The sequence below is a fragment of the Eucyclogobius newberryi genome, unplaced genomic scaffold (assembly GCF_026437365.1).
Source record: "Eucyclogobius newberryi isolate DKJ021-1_F unplaced genomic scaffold, fEucNew1.0.hap1 SCAF_22, whole genome shotgun sequence".
In the NCBI taxonomy this organism is placed as follows: Eukaryota; Metazoa; Chordata; class Actinopteri; order Gobiiformes; family Gobiidae; genus Eucyclogobius; species Eucyclogobius newberryi.
In genome coordinates, this window is record NW_027315857.1 from 4,624,322 (window position 1) to 4,646,984 (window position 22,663).

At 45.2% G+C, this 22,663-nt stretch overlaps 1 protein-coding gene across 1 annotated transcript in view; it reads right to left on the minus strand.

The window, feature by feature from the left end:
* dnah2 (dynein, axonemal, heavy chain 2) overlaps positions 1-22,663 on the minus strand; it is a 208,609-nt gene that overhangs the window by 174,893 nt on the left and 11,053 nt on the right. The window contains exons 9-22 of the mRNA XM_072458523.1: positions 22,410-22,615; positions 22,039-22,168; positions 21,786-21,968; positions 9,235-9,449; positions 8,985-9,131; positions 8,743-8,899; positions 8,010-8,119; positions 7,420-7,549; positions 7,154-7,342; positions 6,928-7,072; positions 6,451-6,640; positions 3,818-4,018; positions 674-840; positions 437-613 (exon numbers count right to left, since the gene is read on the minus strand). Of these exons, the coding sequence (XP_072314624.1) occupies positions 437-613; positions 674-840; positions 3,818-4,018; positions 6,451-6,640; positions 6,928-7,072; positions 7,154-7,342; positions 7,420-7,549; positions 8,010-8,119; positions 8,743-8,899; positions 8,985-9,131; positions 9,235-9,449; positions 21,786-21,968; positions 22,039-22,168; positions 22,410-22,615 (2,347 nt within the window). The remainder of the gene's footprint in view (positions 1-436; positions 614-673; positions 841-3,817; positions 4,019-6,450; positions 6,641-6,927; positions 7,073-7,153; positions 7,343-7,419; positions 7,550-8,009; positions 8,120-8,742; positions 8,900-8,984; positions 9,132-9,234; positions 9,450-21,785; positions 21,969-22,038; positions 22,169-22,409; positions 22,616-22,663) is intronic.

Sequence of the window (22,663 nt, forward strand, 5' to 3'; positions counted from 1 at the left end):
TTATACTTTTTAATTATACAGCCAATTTCAGCAATTCACAACATGTTTAGTAATTCTAAGTTTGTTTCACTTTGAGACGAGGCTAAAGCTAGGTAAATTACTTACTGCGTCTCTGCACATTTTAATCTCTTTATTGTAATGTATTTGGTTTGTTGATGTTAGCGCGCACTAGCTTTATTTTAAGCATGTGAGCTCAACAAGTTACTATCAGTAGAAATACACTGTTTTTTCACAAGATCACAGGTGAGAAATGATTCTTTAGATTGCTTAACGGTTCACTTACGTCAGTGGAGACACTTTTGAACTATTACAATTGAAATCCAAAGTGAACCAGTTGAAATGAGAATGAAACTTATTATACAATGGTGCTTGTAAATCTATGTTAACATTATGCAAGGTTGAGGGGAGTGCTCGTTTGCATGGAGCGACATTTTACCTGTGCTGTTGAAGTCCTGAATAGTGCTAAGGATCTTCTTCTTGAGCTCTTCAGACGAGATCGTCAGACTGTTCTTAAACTTCTCTTTGTCCTTCCGAAGAGTGCCGTCACAATCTATGAGAACCTGCTGAAACCATACCCACTCCTCGTTCATCACCTCACGCAAGTCCAGCACCTGTGGTTTACAAGTTGAAAAGTATTACATTTAGACTAGATCAAATGTTTCTTCAGGAGGATGTGAGCTTACCTCTTGCTCGAGGGGCTCCTCGTACTTGTCAATCAGGGCAAACTGTTCTTGGATTACAGGAATCTGAGCCTCTGTCTTTGGCAAATCATTCTTCAAAGAGTTCAAGAGCTTTAGGCTCTCACCAAGTTCTTCCAGTGTTTGGGGAACACGCAGAAGTCTAGAAAAGCACATTTTATCTTAGCTTACGTAAGGGTTTCTCACATTCAACCAAACTAACCATGAAAAATTTGCATTGTTGCCATATCAATTATCAATTAAAAATACTCAATGTGGCCAATTATAGAAAGCTCAAACGCATGCATAATATTTATAGGTGGGCCGGTGTATGCTATTGTCGGTTTGATGTTGACTAATATTCAATAAGTTCAATAGTCAATAATAGGAATGATAATGATCTTTTGTCATATGTAGGAGGAATGTCCCAATATGCAGACCCTCATTTGAACTCTTGCTGAACCTTGGAGATGGACTAATCAGAGGCCGTTTACTAGAACTAGTCATTAACTTGTTTCCTGCCTTAAATGTGACAAAAGATGAATATGTGACTGGCCAAACTGAGAAAAAGCCAAAATAAGATTTTATTTTTCAAATGTGTGATTTTAGTTTTTTTGCAGAATCTGCAAGTTGAAGTTATGAAGGAGCCCCTCCCCCTCTGTGCTTCAGATAACACTATTGGTTGTCTTAAACGTATACATTAAGCTGTTAAAAATGGGTAGTTTTCGGGTCTTTTTCCAGCGCTCCTCGGGGGCGTCACCAATTTCTAGCCAGCCATTGTTGTTATTTTTCGGCCAATCAACTGCTAGCCACATGGCTACTCAAAACACCGTCATACTCCGTGGTGTTGAAGATGGAGTACACATGTATGGAGTACGGAGTACAAAAAGACTAAGAAGAAAAAAGATCCACAAAAAGAAAGTGCCTGGCGTAAGTACTCACAAGATCCCTGCATGCATGCATACATGCTAAAATGATATGCACATCGAAAACTAGCTCAGTAGATGTTGTTTGTTCCTGTGTTAGCCGCGGGCTAAGTTGGAAGTTAAACTAAGCTAGCGCCATGTTATCGGCTTATTTTTCGGCGTTGTTCTGTACAAATTATATAATTATGTAGTCTTTCTTGACCCGTGGGTTGTGAGGGTCGTGCTTTATGTGTGTATATATATATATATATATATATATATATATATATATATAGATATATATATATATGTATATATATATATATATATATATATATATATATATGTATGTATGTATGTATGTATGTATATGTATATATGTATAAATAAAGCTCCCTGCTTAGAATCTTCATCTCACTGTCCTCAATGGAGTAGTTTGTGGCTTTACGATGAAGATGCACTGAATTTGTGTGTCTTCTGTGCTGATCAAGCCTCTTGTGCAGTGGTTGTACTGCTCTTTGCAACTTTCTTCACTGCATAGATAGAATACACTACATTGCTCTGATCTTAGGATGAACCAATTTTTGTCTTAAAATGTTTCCTGGTTTCAAATGAACTGGAATTTAGTTTTTCCGACAGTCCAGAGACATAAGGGATAGAGAGTCCATTTCTTCTAGGTCCTGTTTCCCTTTTGTCCTGCTTTTTGGTTCTCTTTACTTTGTCTGAAAAATCATTATTATTATTATTATTTTTTTTTTTTTTAACAAAGTAGGATCTTAATCATAGATAGAAATCCAGAGATTGTTTTATTTCACTCATCAAATAGTCGACTGGGAATGGAAATTGGGAGAGACTGGAATAAATATGGAAACCTGTGCAATACATTCCTTGTACTAGTTTCTACCCTTTGGCTTAGACTGAAATATGGAATAAGATTCCAAATTCCATCTTTCTAAAAGTCAGATGGGGTCGCCACTGAGAGGATTTCAGTTTTTTATATATTAAATTTGTATCTGGACATTGGGCCTATTTTATCAAGGAAATGCATCACATTAGGAATGGAAACCTCTGGTTTGGCCAAGAACAATATGACATCAACTGCATAGCAGTCAATCTTATGTTCCATCCCACAAAATGTAACACCATGATTTTTTTCTGAATGTCATATATGTTGGGCCAATGCCAATAGTTCTAAGTACAGATCAAATAGAAGGGGCCCATAAACGGCCTTCCCACACCCCTTTTTCCAGAGTCAGTTGGTCTGTCAAGTCACCATTAACTTTAATTCTTGATGTTGGTGTCGTAAAGACTCCCAATATTTTTATAATTAAATCATCCATCCATCCATCCATCCATTTTCTACCGCTTGTTCCCTTTCGGGGTCGCGGGTGACTGGAGCCTATCCCAGTGACTTCGGGCCTTAGGCGGGGTACATCCTGGACAGTGGCCAACTCGTCACAGGGCCAACACAGAGACATAGACATTACAGACAGTTCACGCTCATATATTTTAATGATAAACAAACAACACAAAAAAATTCTGGTTCCTGTGTTTGTATGAATCATTTCAGTGTCCCTAAACTGGTGATTCCCTTCAGATCTAACAAAGTAGTGATTGTAAGTTAGTAATTAGCATAGTTGAGTTGTATACTCTGGTGCCATGTACTTATTGCTAAGTAACTCTTGTAACACTTACAATCACTAACTCAGTAACTTCCCTTTTGAGACACTTCATTAACATATGTAAATGTCACCTTTCCTCAATCTGGGAAAATGACATCACTGATACAGACTATGTGATCATACACAGTTGAACTAATTACCTTTCTCTCAGTACAAGTAGTAAAAGTAAATAAGACATTGATTGTGTTGAGTTGAAATGTCCTTCATTTCCCCCTGACATTCCCAATCAGGGAACAACGGAGAAACAAATTTAAGTTCTCATTTTGTCGTATGAAGTTATTTTGAGAGAACCAATTGCTCCATGGACAAAATAGCAGTTGTGCTGCTTATAAATCTTCCGTTTACTGCCACTCAGACGAATACTGACCAGAAAAAGATTTCAGAAAGACCATCCAAGATGAAAATCCACAAACGTTAATACTGATTATTTAAAGTGACATTATGCCTATAAAAACGTAATTTTACTTACCTTTGAATATCAAAGGCTTTTAAAATGGTGTGTTCTGAAACATTTACACCCACTTGCATTCCTGAAAAGCTCCTCCCTTAATACCTCTTGGCGTTGTCCTGCAGTGAAGCGTGCAGCTCCTTGAGTCTGCTGCTGGCGATGCCACACAACAGCCTTGTGAACTTGGTCTGCCACTCGTTGCAGTGCTGCACCAGAGCCGACTTCAGAGGAGAGCAGTCCAGAATGACGAAACGCACGTTGACCACAGTCTCCTCTTGCTGCACAATGCCTGCCTTCTCCTTGTACCTGCAGCAGAAGAACCTGCTCATTTCAATTCACTCATTAGTCTGATGAGAACAAGTAAAAGTAATCATTAATGACCATTAATAAATAGAACTTCATTTTTTTTTACATTGTTGGACAAAAATAAACCTAAAACAAGGAACAAGACCAGAAAGAAAAACAAAGATAATCAAAGCTGCGCGCGGCCTCTCTTCCCTTCAGACCGCGGAGTACGAGCCACCGTGAAGAGCACATAGTACCAACTTCATACTAGTTATGTTCACATAGGCAACAGGCAGAACTCTTTATGATAAAGTAAATGTTTTCTTCCTGTTTTCAAAGTGCCTGTAAACCAAAATGCATTCAAAATTATGGCAATGTTTGTCAGGTTGCCCCGGTAACATGCTTTCAGCTGGAGGTATGCCGTCATTGGCTTTTTTGTTAAGAATGGCAAGAAATTAAGATATGTTTGTTATTTTAAGTTCGGGAGCAGGACCACACCCCTTTCACGCCCCTTCCTGCGGCTACACTATGACTACACGCTCACGCTGAGACTACGTCACGGGGTGGGCGGAGACACACGCTCTCACTGAGACTACGTCACGGGGTGGGCGGGGGACACACGCTCATGCTGGGACTACATCACGGGGTGGGCGGGGACACACGCTCATGCTGAGACTACGTCACGGGGTGGGCGGGGACACACGCTCATGCTGAGACTACGTCACGGGGTGGGCGGGGACACACGCTCATGCTGAGACTACGTCACGGGGTGGGGTGGGCGGGGACACACGCTCTCGCTGAGACTACGTCACGGGGTGGGCGGGGACACACGCTCACGCTGAGACTACATCACGGGGTGGGCGGGGACACACGCTCACGCTGAGACTACGTCACGGGGTGGGCGGGGACACACGCTCACGCTGAGACTACGTCACGGGGTGGGCGGGGGACACACGCTCATGCTGAGACTACGTCACGGGGTGGGCGGAGACACACGCTCTCGCTGAGACTACGTCACGGGGTGGGCGGAAACACACGCTCACGCTGATACTACGTCACGGGGTGGGCGGAGACACACGCTCATGCTGAGACTACGTCACGCGGTGGGCGGAGACACACGCTCATGCTGAGACTACGTCACGGGGTGGGCGGAGACACACGCTCTCGCTGAGACTACGTCACGGGGTGGGCGGGGACACACGCTCACGCTGAGACTACATCACGGGGTGGGCGGGGACACACGCTCACGCTGAGACTACGTCACGGGGTGGGCGGGGACACACGCTCACGCTGAGACTACATCACGGGGTGGGCGGGGACACACGCTCATGCTGAGACTACGTCACGGGGTGGGCGGAGACACACGCTCTCGCTGAGACTATGTCACGGGGTGGGCGGGGACACACGCTCACGCTGAGACTACATCACGGGGTGGGCGGGGACACACGCTCACGCTGAGACTACGTCACGGGGTGGGCGGGGACACACGCTCACGCTGAGACTACATCACGGGGTGGGCGGGGACACACGCTCACGCTGATACTACGTCACGGGGTGGGCGGAGACACACGCTCTCGCTGAGACTACGTCACGGGGTGGGCGGGGACACACGCTCACGCTGAGACTACATCACGGGGTGGGCGGGGACACACGCTCATGCTGAGACTATGTCACGGGGTGGGCGGGAGATGGCTCTCCTCGAGGGTGGGGGCGAATCCCAAACTAAGCCGTCTGCATTTCCGGGTTTGTGAGCGGGTCCAAGATATGGGTGATATTTCATAACTATTACTATGGGTGTTGCACAACACTTATTATTATCAAATACCTTCAGGGTAGACTATGAAATGGTAAAAATAACATGATATGGGATCTTTAATGATTCATAGTTAAAACATTATTGCTGTGAATCCCCCCTGTGTGGACACATAACTCTGCTCAAAACAAGTGAACCTCAAAGATCAACATGTATTATCTTATTGGCTGTCACTAAGGTGGCTGATATGTTTAGATGTGTCAAAGTTAAAAATGGGTCCCAAAGAGTGTGACTTTTTTTTACATAAACCTCTCCCATTCAAAAGACAGTAATGCATGAATTATTGACATATACTAGGCTCTAATAAATGTACCTCAAGTTGTCCACGTGTCGTGCTAGTTTTTTTGGTTTTGCAGGTGAAATGGAGATTTTTAAGGCAAAGTTGGTAATTTGATGCAACTAGACTACTCCTGCGTTGATTAAATGTGTTATTGCTATAGTCAAATAAACAACGCAACATTTTAATAGTCAAACTAAAATGTATTATTTGACAAAGGCTGTGACAACACTTCCCCATGCACCGCATCACAAGAGGACTAAACTGGGACTAGACCCAGATTACATCATGACTAACCAGGGAAACGCAGCTGTAAAGTAATGGTTTGTACTTAATGGTTTGTCAAAATGCCCTCCAGTGTACCCATTGATATCTTTGTCGAAGGTGCCAGGTGGGCTGTCTCTGTTGTAGTCCTGGATGTACAGGTCCTTGTTAATCTCCCAGATCTCTCTGTACTTCTCCCACGTCTGGAGATAGGACTGAAGGTGACTTGCGTTAGCACTCATCCCTGAGGCAATCACTGCTTGGATCTTCTTTATTTCCTCATCTTGTTCTGAGAATTTCATTTATAGATAAAAAGAAATAGAAATATACACATGAAAAGGTGATATGGTATTCTTATAAAAGCTTATCAAATCCCCTCTGTAAAGTGTTGGTAACTAATATTTCAACAAAATGAAGCAAGACATTTTAACCTGATTCTGCACAATTTTGAACTGTCTCAAATATGTGGAAATTTGAAAATGTTTACCCATAAAATATGTTGTATGCTGAATTCAAATGTGCAATAATGAAACAAAAACCTGATTAAAAAAGCAAATGTCAAAAAAAAAGCCAAACCTATTTTGAGGTGTATAGGAGTCTGTTGTGAGCTCTTGAGGTTCAGAAGAGCTGGGAGTCGTTTAAACCCAGAGATGGTTTCGATGAAATGAGGTAGAATGTTCACAAGTTGGGCCAGTTTGAACAGTGTGGGGAAGAAATCAACCTAACATACAACACATCAGCATATTATGAACAATTATAACATTATGCCAAATTGATTAGTACAAATGTGGTGAGCAGGTACTTTGGGCGGACTCTGGGAGCTCTCTTGGTTCAGAGTGACAAGGATTTTAAACAGTGGGTTTGGTGTGGTCTTGTTGTCTCCGTTAATAGCCTTGGCCAACTTCTGGATTGAGTTCTTGATGTTGCTTCTCAGAGCTTCCTCTATCAGATTGTCCACTTTCTCTGTGTAAAGGCACCACTGCTCCTGTACCTATAGAGCAATAGCAAGAAAAGTTGAATTAATAAAAAAACAATAAGCACCAGGTCAAAAGACATGAGGGAATTTACAGTAGCTCCGTCGTGGGAAAAGATTTCATAGATTTGAGTCATTATTTGAACTATTTGTTGATGCGCTGACTGCAGAATTTGTAGCTGGCTTTTCCTGTGAGCACTCTGGTCATCTTCAAAGTCCAGGTTCCTGTAAAAAGTACCCAATATATTACTCCATAGTGTGTAGACCATTTCAAGTTTGTAAACAAATTCATTCAAAATTCAGAATAGAGGCAACTGGAGGAAAAAGTGTGACGTCATTTGATTTTTATACCTGACCTTTATATATACTGACCTTTATACTGACGTTATACTTATAATATTATAATATTTTTGTATATAAAATATAAATATATAATATAAAAAAAAATTATGAAACGTTTTGTCTATGACTTATGTTCTCTGACTCTCAATAGGACTTTCCTGGTTAAATAAAAGGTTAAATTAAATTAAATCTCTACTGATTACTGATCAAAAGCGAGTTTTAACACTTGTGATTTTAATAATTTTTTTTCCCTGTTGGGTGAAGAACTTTGAATTGCCTTGTGTACGAATTGTGCTCTACAAATAAACTTTCCTTGCCTTGCCTACATTTTTGTTTGTATTACCTGTAAACTGTTTTCCCATCCAGTTGAACCAAGAGTGCTTCACTGATCTCACAGCAGAGGTTGGAGATGGACTGGTTGGATAATTTATATCCCTCTACCACAGTGTGAATCTGAGGGAGAAGAGAGGAAGAGAAAATAATGCGACTTCTCGTATATGGATTAAAAAAAAAGTATAAATGATTTTTTTTACAAGGTTGTAGAAGAATATCAAATGAAGTTTTGTTACGTTGAAAGAATGTTTTTACTTGGAGAAAGAGAACCCAAGAAATTAAACAAAGCAACGGCCACTAAAACCCTTAGGCATATAAATCAGATTTTCAAGGGGATGTCTAAAACTTGCAAACTTCAAAGTGCCCATTATTCACAAGAGAATTCTAACTTTTGGAGAAACAGTAGCAGCCAGGAGGCTTTAGGACTGTCTGTATTTAAGCCTCAAAGCTCCTGCCATGGACACAATAAATGGATATCTCTGGACCGCCGCAGGAAAAAAGTCCATCATAAAAAAATGATTGACTCAAACCCCATCAACAATCGAGGACTGACATAGAAAAAATGACATTCGGACTTAAGCTGAACATGGAAAAATGTATAAAGTTTGGACTAAATGAGACTTGTATGTTGACCTTAATGTGCATAGCTTTTTTGTTGGATATCTTCTGTTTTTTCCTTTCTGTGTTCTTTCTTTGTTTTGTTTATAGACATTAATAAAGATATAAAAAAAACAGCCCAGTACCTTGTCCACATGAACCAGACATTCTCGAACAAACACGTTGGATGCACCTTTTGACAACCACATGTGCTTGGACAGACCTGGCTGAATCTTACGGTCCAGGAAATCAATCCGATCACAGAATAACTCACGCTCAATGGGAGAAAGCATTCCAATAATGCTGGAATAAGAAAATAAAACAAAAGGGTGCGAAGGTTTAACGGCTTTACTTTACAGTCTAATACTGGTACTTTAGGTGTGCAAACCTGTTGTAGTTCCAAATCAAAAGCAGCACTCTTTCCCTCAGGCACCTATAGTCTGCACTGTCACGGTAAATATCCACCACACTCTGAGGGATCTCGAATTTAAGACGCTCCCAGTAATGGACCTCACAGAACAACCTCCACAGGCCCCTGAGGAAACAAAGTATATGTTTAAAAGAATTCCAACGGGTTATAAAACATATTGGGAATGCATACATTTAAATTAAAATACTGAACTCCAAGCTGCACTTACGTGTCAAAGTTAAGATCCAAGCGCCCAGTGCGGTCTTTACAGCGCACCATCAAAGTCTGCTCGAGCTTGGTGAAGGACTGTCCATCTAAGCCCTGTGTCCAGTCACTAAAGCTCCTGCGCATCATCTCGTCCAGCAGCTGCACCATCTGGTTGTACGTGACCAACAGCTGCTTACGGCTGTACGACTCTTCCATGAAGTAGGCCTTCTGAAGAACCTGGAGAGAACAGAGGGAAATGTGGAGACAACAGAACCTATTAGGAAGTGATATCTTTACTCTGTTACATTTACTCTTCTACCTTTTTAAAGTAATTGTACAGCTAAAAGTACTTTTTGAATGATACATAAAATGTTGCAGTTTTTCTGAAGTCCAAGCAGTGTGCAAGACTATGAAAGTAACAAGATAGTAAAAGAATTAGGTCTGTACAGCTTAGCATTGGCATAGTTTGGAAAACTTCAGGTTTTAGGCCTATTTCAAAATGTCCTTTCTAGTCCAAGACCCTAGAGAAGGTCCAACATTCATGAAACCTTTCAATCTGGTTTTCGCAGCAGCATTGCTAAAAGTGTCCAGTGACTCTATGATGCCTGCTGATTCTGGAAAATACACTGTTCTAGTTATGTTGGCTCTGTATGCAGCCTTCGACACTGTCGGCCATCATATTTTTGTTTATAAGAGTTCTTCTATTAAGAGTGTTTTTTAAACTTCCTATAATCTGTTATCTGTCCTTTTCCTCTGTATCTACCTGCATTGTATCAATGAAATTTCCCCATGTGTGGACAATAAAGGATTATCTTATACTGTATGATTGAGGAAGTATGATTCTATCAGGGCCAGTTCTTCATTGGTTTCCCTCATATTTATCTGGTCAGAGTTTCAGTGTTGCTGCAGACCGAATAATGTCTGAGTCAGCTGATTTGTTGTGTGGAGTTCCTCAGGGTTCAGTTTTGGGTCCTGTCCTTATTGCTTTATATAATCCCTTTGGGAAAGATCATTAAAGTGTTTAGTGATGTCTCCTACCACCTGTTTGCTGACAGTATTCAGCTATGTTGGTCTTTTAAGCCTTCTGAGATCCAGAAGCTGAACTTGGCCATTGTTTTATTTGCACTAATTAACTGACTGAGTAACAACTCTCTGCAGCTAAATGCAGACAAAACAGAAACACTGATTATTAGCCCTGCTAAACCAAGTCTTAGAGTGGTGCTCTTTGTCAAAGATAACATCCAGGTTTCTAAGCAGTTGACCAGGAACTCTCATCAAACATTTTTTACTCAGAAAGATTGTCTCAAAAATATCTGGAAATTCATGCTTTTGTCTCTTCGTGTTTAGATTGTTGTAACAGTTTGTTTTCCTGTCTGAACAAAAAGGAGCTCTCTTGTCTGCAGCTGGTCCAGAACTCTGTGCGGGTCAAAATCCTTGCTGCAATTAGAAGGACTCACATTTAACCCATTCTGTGTGTATAGCGTGTTTAGCAATCTGAACAAACCGTAAACTCCCCCTCACTCACTGAGGTCTTTGGATCAGAAACTGCTGATGGCCCTTGTTTTTGGACCAGAGGAGACCGATCCTTCCAGGCTGTTGTGCCAAGACTCTAGAATGATCTTGCTCTCTGGGGTCACTGGATTATGTTGTTTCTTTCAAGGGTAAGCTTTAAATTGAGTCAAGCCTTTTAACTAAAGTTATTTTGGGGACTAATTTGACTGTATATTGTTGTATGTGTAGTGCTTGCTGTACATTTTGTGTTTTTATTCTTTTATTCTATGTTTTAACTGTTTTTGTGAAGCACTTGTCTTCTGTCTATGGAAGGTGCCATACAAATAAAATGTACTTACTTACTCATTAACTGTAATCAAGCAGTAGGGTTAGGGTTAGGGTTCTATGAAGAGTTCTAATCCTGATATTTGTGCTGTACTTTTATGTTTTCCTTTCTTGGGGGGTATACAAAATATAGAACAACACAGAACAAAACGAAACGACCAGAAAGATTCCAATCAGACATCAACTAAAAATAAATACAAACAGTATCACAGCATTATTAAATTCAAACAAAGGTTTGAATTTGTCCATTTCCAAATTTAGTCCAAATTTAATGTTTTCCATTTGTCTAATACCTTCCACAATGTTTGTCTAGTCCTTGATAGTTGGTACGGTCTGTCTCATTAATTTCTTTGTGATGGTATCTGTTGATACCTGCCCAGGTACATTGTTCTAAATTTAAGTGGGATGACAATGTCAAAAACAGTCTGCAGTGCATTATTATTTTCAGTCCAGTAACCCTGAACCACTGTGCAGTCCCAAAACACATGATATTGGTTTGCAGTCTGCATTTCCCTGTGAATAATGGGCACTTTAACATGGTGTTATAACAGAATTCCTTCCAAACATGTGACCTTGTGGTGCTCCACTGAGAAGTACATATATTTTCCCATTCTTCGTCAGTCACATCAAATTGATCCTCTCTTCCTTCCTTTATTTTTAATATAATTAGCAGGGTGGCAGCCTGAATCATTAATACATTTATATAATTAGGCCCGAGCGCCACAAGCTGGCGAGAGACCGACTAGTTCCGTAAGGCTGTGCAAAGCATGGCTGCGAAAGTTACCGAAAGTGCCCATCAGTGACCAGGGACCACACCATGACGCAAAAAATTATAGTTTATGATATTTGAGAAATGGGAAACGTTGATTTTGCGTCAAAATATTATTACCGGTATTTCTTCTTCTGCTTTCTTCTTCTTGGGACCAACCCCCCTATTTTTCACCCAATGAACATTGACGAAAAGTAAAGAAAATTTGCAAATTACTATTATTAGGCCCGAGCGCCACAAGCTGGCGAGAGGCCTATTAATCTCGTAAGGCCATGCGAAGCACGGCTGCGAAAGTGCGCACGTAGTGCGCACGAAATCGAGCGCGAAGCGCTCGCCCACTTCCAAACACTCACTAACGCACTCCTCCACTCATGCACGCCCCGTGCATACTAATTAGTTGTAGGAAAATGGAACATTACCGTTGTAAACGGGCGAAGCCCGTGCAAAAGTTCGCACTAAACGAGCACTTTACATTGGGATGACGACCGCGAAGCGGTCGTCATCCCCATATAAAGCACTCATTTGCGCTAAGTAGCTCACGAATACGTTCCCCATCTCTTGCATGTTCCGTGCATATAAGCATGTAATGCAAAAATTGAACATTATTACTGTATAGAGGGCCAAAAACACAAAGTGGGCGGAGCCCACTCAAAATTATCGAAAGTACCCGTCAGTGACCAGGGACCCACACCATGAGGTAGGAAAGCGCGAGCGCTTTCCGAAAATGTATAGTTTATGATATTTGAAAAATGGGAAACATTGTTTTCGCATCGGAATATTATTCTTTCTTTCTTTCTTTCTTCTTCTTCTTCTTCTTCTCGGGACCAACCCCCCTATTTTTCACCCAGTGAACATTGACGAAAAGTCACAAAAATTTGCACACCTCTAAAAATCGTGCCTCTCTACATTCTGGCTATTTCCCTTTTCTAAAATAAAAAAAATTGGCGCGTCAGCGCCACCAAATGTACCAAAAATGCATTGAGAGATGGGAAATGACCCAAAAAAAATCTGATCGTAGAATCATGAAATTTGGCGCAGAGGTAGATGGTGACAAGAGAAGTAAAAAATATTATTACGGCAACGCCGTCCCCCGAACCAAATGTCGGCCATATTGCTTCAAAAATGGCTAAACATGACTTCGGAGTCTTTCCAAACGTCGTACTTTTACGAACTCCTCCCAGGGCGTTGGCCCTAAAAAGCTGAAATTTGGTGAAAATGCTACTGAGGAGTGGGACATCAAAAGTTATCCAAATTACATTGATACCTCTCACGGTCTCTGTGCGGCGAAGCCGCAAACTGTAACTAAAATTTCAGAAATCTCCCATATTTAAAATTTCTGCCGTTTGCGCAGATAAAGTCCGAATTGCGTCAAATTAGAATCAGTTGTTAAACTCTTTGCCCTAAACCTACTTGAAGTGAAATAAATTCATTTGGCGCCACAGCGCCCCCTACAGATTTTATATGGAGGTTAAATGTTTAGTTTTGCGAAATTATATGAAATTTGACACACAACTCAATTTTAGCATCCCCATCAAAAAAGTCAATGAGACCCATGTCATAATTGTTATGGCGTTGCCCAACGATGACCGAAACCTTTCATGTTATTCCAATGGGGAAATCGCCAGAACATGTTTACACTTTAGACTTTCACAAACTCCTCCCAGGGCGTCAGCCCTATTAACCTGAAATTTGGTGGGACTCATCTTCAGGGGTGGACCATCAAAAGTTATCCACATTTTCATTCAAAGAGTCACGGTGTCTGTGCGGCAAAGCCGCACATTTTGCCAAGAATTCAAAATAAAATAGCTTTTTGATGGTAAAACAAAGGGGAGAAGATGTGACAGCGTCACAGATTCAGCAGTAGGCGTAATAAAAGGACAATTGGGGCGCGTTAGCGCCCCCTCCTCTTGCGGCGTGGCGGCGGTGTGGCGGCGGCGTGGCGAGGGCCGATCATTGCCGCTTGCGGCTATATTTTGATGTTATTCCTGTTGTGAGCTTCAAGAGGGTTATGGTGGTCATTCCTTTGTTTAATTTCTTGGTTATAATAACTCCTTAGTTGTAAATACCAATAAAAGTCCTGTTTCTCCAGGCCAAAAGATTCTTCAACAGACCCACTTCATGGACCTAGCTTTGTTTACTGGCGGGGAGCAGGCTGTCAGCAGCTTCTTTGCGCCTGTTAGCCATGTTGGCCATGTTGGCCATGTTAGCCTTGTTAGCCTTGTTAGCCTTGTTAGCCTTGTTAAGTCCGTGAGGAGGGCTGTTTTACACCGGAGCTGTGGACCGTAAGCGTTGTTTGTTTAGTTCCCGTAGCGTTACCAGACGCCCTCCACATTTTACTCATCTCTTGCTCCTCGTTTCTAGGGACTTTGAGAGTAAAACTAACTAATTTAGCTGTGCAAACTTTATTATTTTTCTTTGACATCAAATATTGTGCAAAATTTACTTTTGCAAGCAGACTTTAGGTGTTCATCAATATTTATTGGATAACATGTGCCCGCAAAAGTGAAAACAAAAACGCATTTAAAAGGGTGACCCTGGTCCCCAGCGTGAAGGGAAAATGCCTACCCGACTGAGCTGCACTCCCATACCTGTAAAAACTGCTGAATGAAGTAAATAGGCTCACTTTACCAATCAATTCATTACACAAACAAGTTTGTTATGTTGTAAAAATACTGCTTGTATTTCAAATGTATGTCTAATCATTAGAAATGAGAACAGAGCCTTAGCTACAAACAAAGACGTGTATCTAAAATATAGTTTCAATTCAGTTTGCCAGTCAGCTGCAGCCATGGATAACTCTCATACATTTAAGTTCATATTTGTAATATCCATCCACCCATCCATCTTCTTCAGTTTATCCGGGGCCGGGTTGCGGGGGCAGCAGTCTCAGTAGGGACTCCCAGACTGCTAAATATCTTAATTTGGTGATTTGCATAGCCATATATGGTCTATTAGGGTGGGGTCAGGCTCAAGGCGGAAACTTATGAGGTACGCACTCTTTCAAGTACAATTTTAAGCACTCGTTTATAAATGAGGCAAATGCCAACAAATTGGCAAATGCCTCTTCTGCTGTAGTGAATCTTTTTATTTTTCGATTCACGTTGATTTTCCACATTGCAGGATACAGCAGAGCATAATCCACATTATGTACTCTCAGGCTGTGTTACTCCCCTTGAGTTAAAGGCATAATGGACGATTTTTTGGCCCAAATCTGAGTCTCATTTCCTCGTGGCGTGGACAGCTGATTAGTCCTGCCACGTATCAATCATAGAACGCACCTACTGCTCACCTGCAGAGCCTCGTTCACCTGCAGCCTCGTTCTGGCTCGTCCCCAGGAGAGCAGCACGTTTTCATGTGTCTAAGCGCATGGATCTATCATAATATAGTTCCCTCAGTGTACTGGACAAAATTAAGACGGAGAAAGACAGTTCGAGCTGGCTCAGAAGAGACGGAAATCTACGGGAGATGAGAGATGCGATGCGATCCGTCGCGCTAATAAACAAACGCACGTGTGTGTTGTATCAGTCCACACGGGGGAGTGGCATGTTAAAATTGTTCTTTCGTTTTAACTGATAGTTATTTCGGACAGGAGGAGTCTTCAACATGTCTTAACATGTAAATGATGCCCCACAAATTCTGACACATAATGTCAGAACTAAAAAGAAATAGAAACTTAGATTAACCTTCTTAAAAAATAGATCTTTTAGGTAGAGGTGGTGAGGAGCTCAGTCACACGGGAGGAACTCGGAGTAGAGCCGCTGCTCCTTCACGTTGAGAGGAGTCCGCCGAGATGGCTCGGGCATTTGTTTCGGATTCATCTTTGGCGCCTCCCACCAGGAAGAGGCTCCGGGGAAGACCCAGGACACGCTGGAGGGACTATGTCTTTCGGCTGGCCAGGGAACGCCTCGGGATCCCCCGGAGGAGTTGGAGGAAGTGTCTGGGGAGTGGGAAGTCTGGGAGTCCGTGCTTAGACTTCTGCCCCTGCGACCTTCCCCCGGATAAGCGAAAGAAGATGGATGGATGGATTTACAGAGCTAAAGCTGTTGGAAGCTAAAAATGCCGAAAACAAGGATCCTCAAATGCTACAGGTAACAGGGTAACATTCATGACCTGACCTCACAGGAAATAATAATAATCGTCACTAAAAATATATATATTATGAAAATGGTTCAAAATTCTCAAAATTATTAACTTGGAACCATTGGCTCAATATATTAGACAATCGGAAACAATTGATGGTGTTTCAATTGATGGTACAGAGCATACAATTGCCTGCTATGCAGATGATGTCTGACTATAATTAACCAAACCAGCAATGTGATGTATTTCCTTTATGATATTGGTCCAATGTCTGGATATAAATTGAATGTACTATTACTGGCAACCCTCCTCTATCCTTCAGAAAGACTTGCCCATTTAAATGGCAAATGGATCCCCTAAATATTTAAGTGTGGCCCTACGTAAAGAACAAAACTATACTCCTTTTTTCTCCACTATAAAGAAAGATCTTGAAAAATGGACTCGTATCCCAAGACGCTGTTTGATGAGTGGAATAAAACAATCTCAAGATTTTGTATGGCAAGGCAAAAAAAACAATTTCAAACTCTACAATTATGGAAAGGTTTGGGTTTACTTTCTTTGTGACCCAGAATATGAAGGTCAATGGAGATGAGATGAATGTTATGCCGGGGTTCCTGTACAGGCCTTACTGGCAGATGACAAACAGTTGAGCCATTTGGAGGAAGTTAAGAATCCCTGAGTAAAATCTGTGCTTACAACATGGAAGGAGCTGATCAAAACATACAAACTAAACAAAGATGACCAAGGTTTTGTACCAAATAGAACTGACCTGAGATTCAAGGCCTGCATTACAAAAGGTATAAAAGTTTTTCACCAAATTGTAAAAGATGATCATATGAAAGCGTTGAAATAATCTGTTGACTTGAAGAAAGGTATTATAGGTAGTTATTATAACCAAGAAAGTAATGACCATTACAACGCTCTGACTGAAATGGATATCAAGGCTTATAAATCTGAACTTTCAAGAGGAATAATATTAATAATATGGACAAATACTCAAAATAATACAAATATTCAAAATAAATGGGAAAGAGAAGGCAATCTTGTTTTGACAAATGAAGGGTGGGAAAATGTGTGTACATCTCAGTGGAGAAAAATTACATGTTTGGAGGGAATTTTGCAGGAAAAATGTGTCATGTTTTTTCATAACACCATGTCAAAGTGCTCATTATTCACAAGGAAAGGGTAACTGTTGGATAAACTGTGGCAGCCAGGAGAAACTGTCTACTGTCTACTGTCCTGTTATTCAAAAATATTGAACTGAAGTTCACAATGGACTGCAGATTGTTTTTGACATTGCCATCCCTCTGAACTTTAGAACTATGTACTTGGGCCTCAAAACTCCTGACATGCACTTTATGTCTGTCTCCCAGTCGCCCTCAGGCGCCTTCAGCTCGTACAGAATGCTGCGGTGTGTTTTCTAACCAACACACCCAGACGTCAGCACATCACCCAAGGTTTTTTTTGCTTTTCATTGGCTTCCCATTTTTTTTAGAATTGATTTTAAAATTGTACTATTTGTTTTTAAAGCTCTAAATGGCCTGGCACCTCCTTATCTGGCCGAGCTTCTGTTTGCTCGAAACCCAAGCAGGGCTCGAAGGTCGACAATCGGTTTCTGCTGGAAGTCCCCAGAGCCAGACTCAAACGCTGGGGGATCGAGCCTTCTCCATCGCTGGTCAACAAACTGCCCCACGACATGCGCCCCGGGCCTGAGCCACCCGACATGCGCCCCCCAACCTGAGCCACCCGACATGTGCCCCCCGACCTGAGCCACCCGACATGCGCCCCCCGACCTGAGCCACCCGACATGCGCCCCCCGACATGAGCCCCCCGACATGAGCCCCCCGACATGAGCCCCCCGACCTGAGCCCCCCGACATGAGCCCCCCGACATGAGCCCCCCGACATGAGCCACCCGACATGAGCCACCCGACATGAGCCCCCCGACATGAGCCACCCGACATGAGCCCCCCGACATGAGCCCCCCGACCTGAGCCACCCGACATGAGCCACCCGACATGAGCCCCCCCGACATGAGCCCCCCGACATGAGCCACCCGACATGAGCCACCCGACATGAGCCCCCCGACATGAGCCACCCGACATGAGCCCCCCGACATGAGCCCCCCGACCTGAGCCACCCGACATGAGCCACCCGACATGAGCCCCCCCGACATGAGCCCCCCGACATGAGCCACCCGACCTGAGCCACCCGACATGCGCCCCCCGACCTGAGCCACCCGACATGAGCCCCCCGACCTGAGCCACCCGACATGCGCCCCCCGACCTGAGCCACCCGACATGCGCCCCCCGACCTGAGCCACCCGACATGCGCCCCCCGACCTGAGCCACCCGACATGCGCCCCCGACCTGAGCCACCCGACATGTGCCCCCCGACCTGAGCCACCTGACATGCGCCCCCCGACCTGAGCCACCCGACATGCGCCCCCCGACATGAGCCCCCCGACATGAGCCCCCCGACATGAGCCCCCCGACCTGAGCCCCCCGACATGAGCCCCCCGACATGAGCCACCCGACATGAGCCACCCGACATGAGCCCCCCGACATGAGCCACCCGACATGAGCCCCCCGACATGAGCCCCCCGACCTGAGCCACCCGACATGCGCCCCCCGACCTGAGCCACCCGACATGCGCCCCCCGACCTGAGCCACCCGACATGCGCCCCCCGACCTGAGCCACCCGACATGCGCCCCCCGACATGAGCCCCCCGACATGAGCCCCCCGACATGAGCCCCCCGACCTGAGCCCCCCGACATGAGCCCCCCGACATGAGCCACCCGACATGAGCCACCCGACATGAGCCCCCCGACATGAGCCACCCGACATGAGCCCCCCGACATGAGCCCCCCGACCTGAGCCACCCGACATGAGCCACCCGACATGAGCCCCCCCGACATGAGCCCCCCGACATGAGCCACCCGACATGAGCCACCCGACATGAGCCCCCCGACATGAGCCACCCGACATGAGCCCCCCGACATGAGCCCCCCGACCTGAGCCACCCGACATGAGCCACCCGACATGAGCCCCCCCGACATGAGCCCCCCGACATGAGCCACCCGACCTGAGCCACCCGACATGCGCCCCCCGACCTGAGCCACCCGACATGAGCCCCCCGACCTGAGCCACCCGACATGCGCCCCCCGACCTGAGCCACCCGACATGCGCCCCCCGACCTGAGCCACCCGACATGCGCCCCCGACCTGAGCCACCCGACATGTGCCCCCCGACCTGAGCCACCTGACATGCGCCCCCCGACCTGAGCCACCCGACATGCGCCCCCCGACATGAGCCCCCCGACATGAGCCCCCCGACATGAGCCACCCGACCTGAGCCCCCCGACATGAGCCCCCCGACATGAGCCACCCGACATGAGCCACCCGACATGAGCCCCCCGACATGAGCCACCCGACATGAGCCCCCCGACATGAGCCCCCCGACCTGAGCCACCCGACATGCGCCCCCCGACCTGAGCCACCCGACATGCGCCCCCCGACCTGAGCCACCCGACATGCGCCCCCCGACCTGAGCCACCCGACCTGAGCCACCCGACATGCGCCCCCCGACCTGAGCCACCCGACATGCGCCCCCCGACCTGAGCCACCCGACATGCGCCCGCCGACCTGAGCCACCCGACATGCGCCCCCCGACCTGAGCCACCCGACATGAGCCCCCCGACCTGAGCCACCCGACATGCGCCCCCCGACCTGAGCCACCCGACATGCGCCCCCCGACCTGAGCCACCCGACATGCGCCCCCCGACCTGAGCCACCTGACATGCGCCCCCCGACCTGAGCCACCCGACATGCGCCCCCCGACATGAGCCCCCCGACATGAGCCCCCCGACATGAGCCCCCCGACCTGAGCCCCCCGACATGAGCCCCCCGACATGAGCCACCCGACATGAGCCACCCGACATGAGCCACCCGACATGAGCCCCCCGACATGAGCCCCCCGACCTGAGCCACCCGACATGAGCCCCCCCGACATGAGCCCCCCGACATGAGCCACCCGACCTGAGCCACCCGACATGCGCCCCCCGACCTGAGCCACCCGACATGAGCCCCCCGACCTGAGCCACCCGACATGCGCCCCCCGACCTGAGCCACCCGACATGCGCCCCCCGACCTGAGCCACCCGACATGCGCCCCCCGACCTGAGCCACCCGACATGCGCCCCCCGACCTGAGCCACCCGACATGCGCCCCCCGACATGAGCCCCCCGACCTGAGCCCCCCGACATGAGCCCCCCGACATGAGCCACCCGACATGAGCCACCCGACATGAGCCCCCCGACATGAGCCACCCGACATGAGCCCCCCGACATGAGCCACCCGACATGAGCCCCCCGACATGAGCCCCCCGACCTGAGCCACCCGACATGAGCCACCCGACATGAGCCCCCCCGACATGAGCCCCCCGACATGAGCCACCCGACATGAGCCACCCGACATGAGCCCCCCGACATGAGCCACCCGACATGAGCCCCCCGACATGAGCCCCCCGACCTGAGCCACCCGACATGAGCCACCCGACATGAGCCCCCCCGACATGAGCCCCCCGACATGAGCCACCCGACCTGAGCCACCCGACATGCGCCCCCCGACCTGAGCCACCCGACATGAGCCCCCCGACATGAGCCCCCCGACCTGAGCCCCCCCGACATGAGCCCCCCGACATGAGCCACCCGACATGAGCCACCCAACATGAGCCACCCGACATGAGCCACCCAACATGAGCCACCCAACATGAGCCACCCGACATGAGCCACCCAACATGAGCCACCCGACAAGCGCCCCATCACAGACTTTAGCCTTTTTGAGTCTAGGCTTAAAACTGGCTTTTAACACTGTGACAATTAATTTTCTTTGTTTTTACTTATGTTTTCTATTGCCTTTATTTTCATTGTAAAGCACTTTGGTCACTTTGAGTGTTGTAAAGAGCTCTATACATAAAGGTTGATTGATTCATTGATGATTGGACACATAAATGGTTACCTTTGGAATGTAATTTTGGCGGCAGGAAAAAAGGCCATCACAAAATGGTTGACACTAACATCACCAATAAACAAGGACTGGACTGACATTGTAACATTAGAACATTTGTAAAACTAACATTCAGTTTTTATTTAAAAAAAGGACAAATTTGAGAGTCTCTGGACTTTTTCTTTGTCTTTCTTACTTTCTTTTTATTTGATTTACTTTGAGCTCTTGTGCTCTTTCTGGTCTTGTTTGGTTTCTTGTGTTTTTTGTTATTTGCTTTTAAATTCAGAAAAAAAAAAGAAGCTGCTGTCCGCTCAGGTTTTAAAAGCTCAGCTCAGAGGGCGCAGCATGAACGGGCCTCTGAACACAGTCAAACAATGAAAAAGGGCGAGAGAAGAAGAACCCAGCGCAGTATTGCTCAGCAGCCGGAAGAGGCTTGACTTCTAGCCGAGCTTCAGCAGCAGAAGTGAGGGGAAAACAGGCTTATTTGGATATATTTCAGCCCAATTTAAAAAAAAAAGTAATTTTAGATTGAATTGGTCACTGTTTGCCTTGATTGCCCTGGCTGCACACTGAACATTATACTTGCAATCAATGATAATTGGAAGTTAACCAAACCCCTAACCCCCATTTGTTGAAATATAAAATCCTGAACAACATGGAATAACAGGGTTTCTGAAAGTGACTTAATACTGTGCCAAATGTGACAGCCTGGCTTTAGAAAACATTAGCACTTCAGTGTTATCCTTCTGATTTGGTGGGACAAGAATAATGTCATTAATGTGTAATTTATTTCAAATCGTTTTAGTAACTTAAGCTCACAATACCATTATTCTTAATAGGGATTTTTCATGATAAAAATGTGCTTTATAAATGTGCTTTCTCACCTCCATGGGCCTCTGCAGTCTCTGTTTGAGGGTTCTGATCCAGTACGCTTGGCATATGACCTGAGGCATGTGGTGATGGGAGCTCCTCATACCCTGGTTTAGCTCCTTGTTCACCATCTTTAACTCTTTACTAAAAATGTTATACACTTGTTCATACTTCTCCTCTGTAGTGCGTTTGATTGCCTGAAATGAGTATGAATTAAATCAAATAAAATCCAGTAATCACCAGAATAATACATTGACGCTTTTGTACCTCTCGACTTGACATTGGCCTGAAGATGTCGAGCAGCCTCACTCCCTCCTCCACAGTGTTGACTGTTTTGAAGACAGAACTAATGAGGTTCTGTGCCGTAATTTCTAAGTCCTTGATTAATGCTCCAAACCTGAGAGCAAACAAAGTCAACATGGAGTTTATGATCAGTAGAATTGCATGTTAAAGGGGCTGGACCTGATTTTTCAAACGTGAAAAACAGAAATATTTCATTTTAAAATCTTACAGCTCCATATGTATCGCTCACTTACCTAATGCACTTTTGCTGTCTCGGGTATAGCAAACTTTTCACTTTTACAATATATATATATATTGTTCCTATTCTTTGGATGCAGCCCCTTTAAATGTCTTACTTGGTGAATTCAATTCTCCATGAAGTGTCCTTCACATCCAGGATGCCTTTGCCAACAGAGTGCAGATTCTGCAGGCCCTGGTGGAACTTCCCCTCTAAATCCAAAAGAGAACGGACAAACTCCGGACCCTCACATCCACTGAAGCAGGGCAGGGGCCTCTGCTCACCATCTTCCCAGCGGGCAAACTGGTGCTGACAGTCACACACCTGGACACGGCATAAAGCATTTTACATTATTTCAAACACTACTATCAC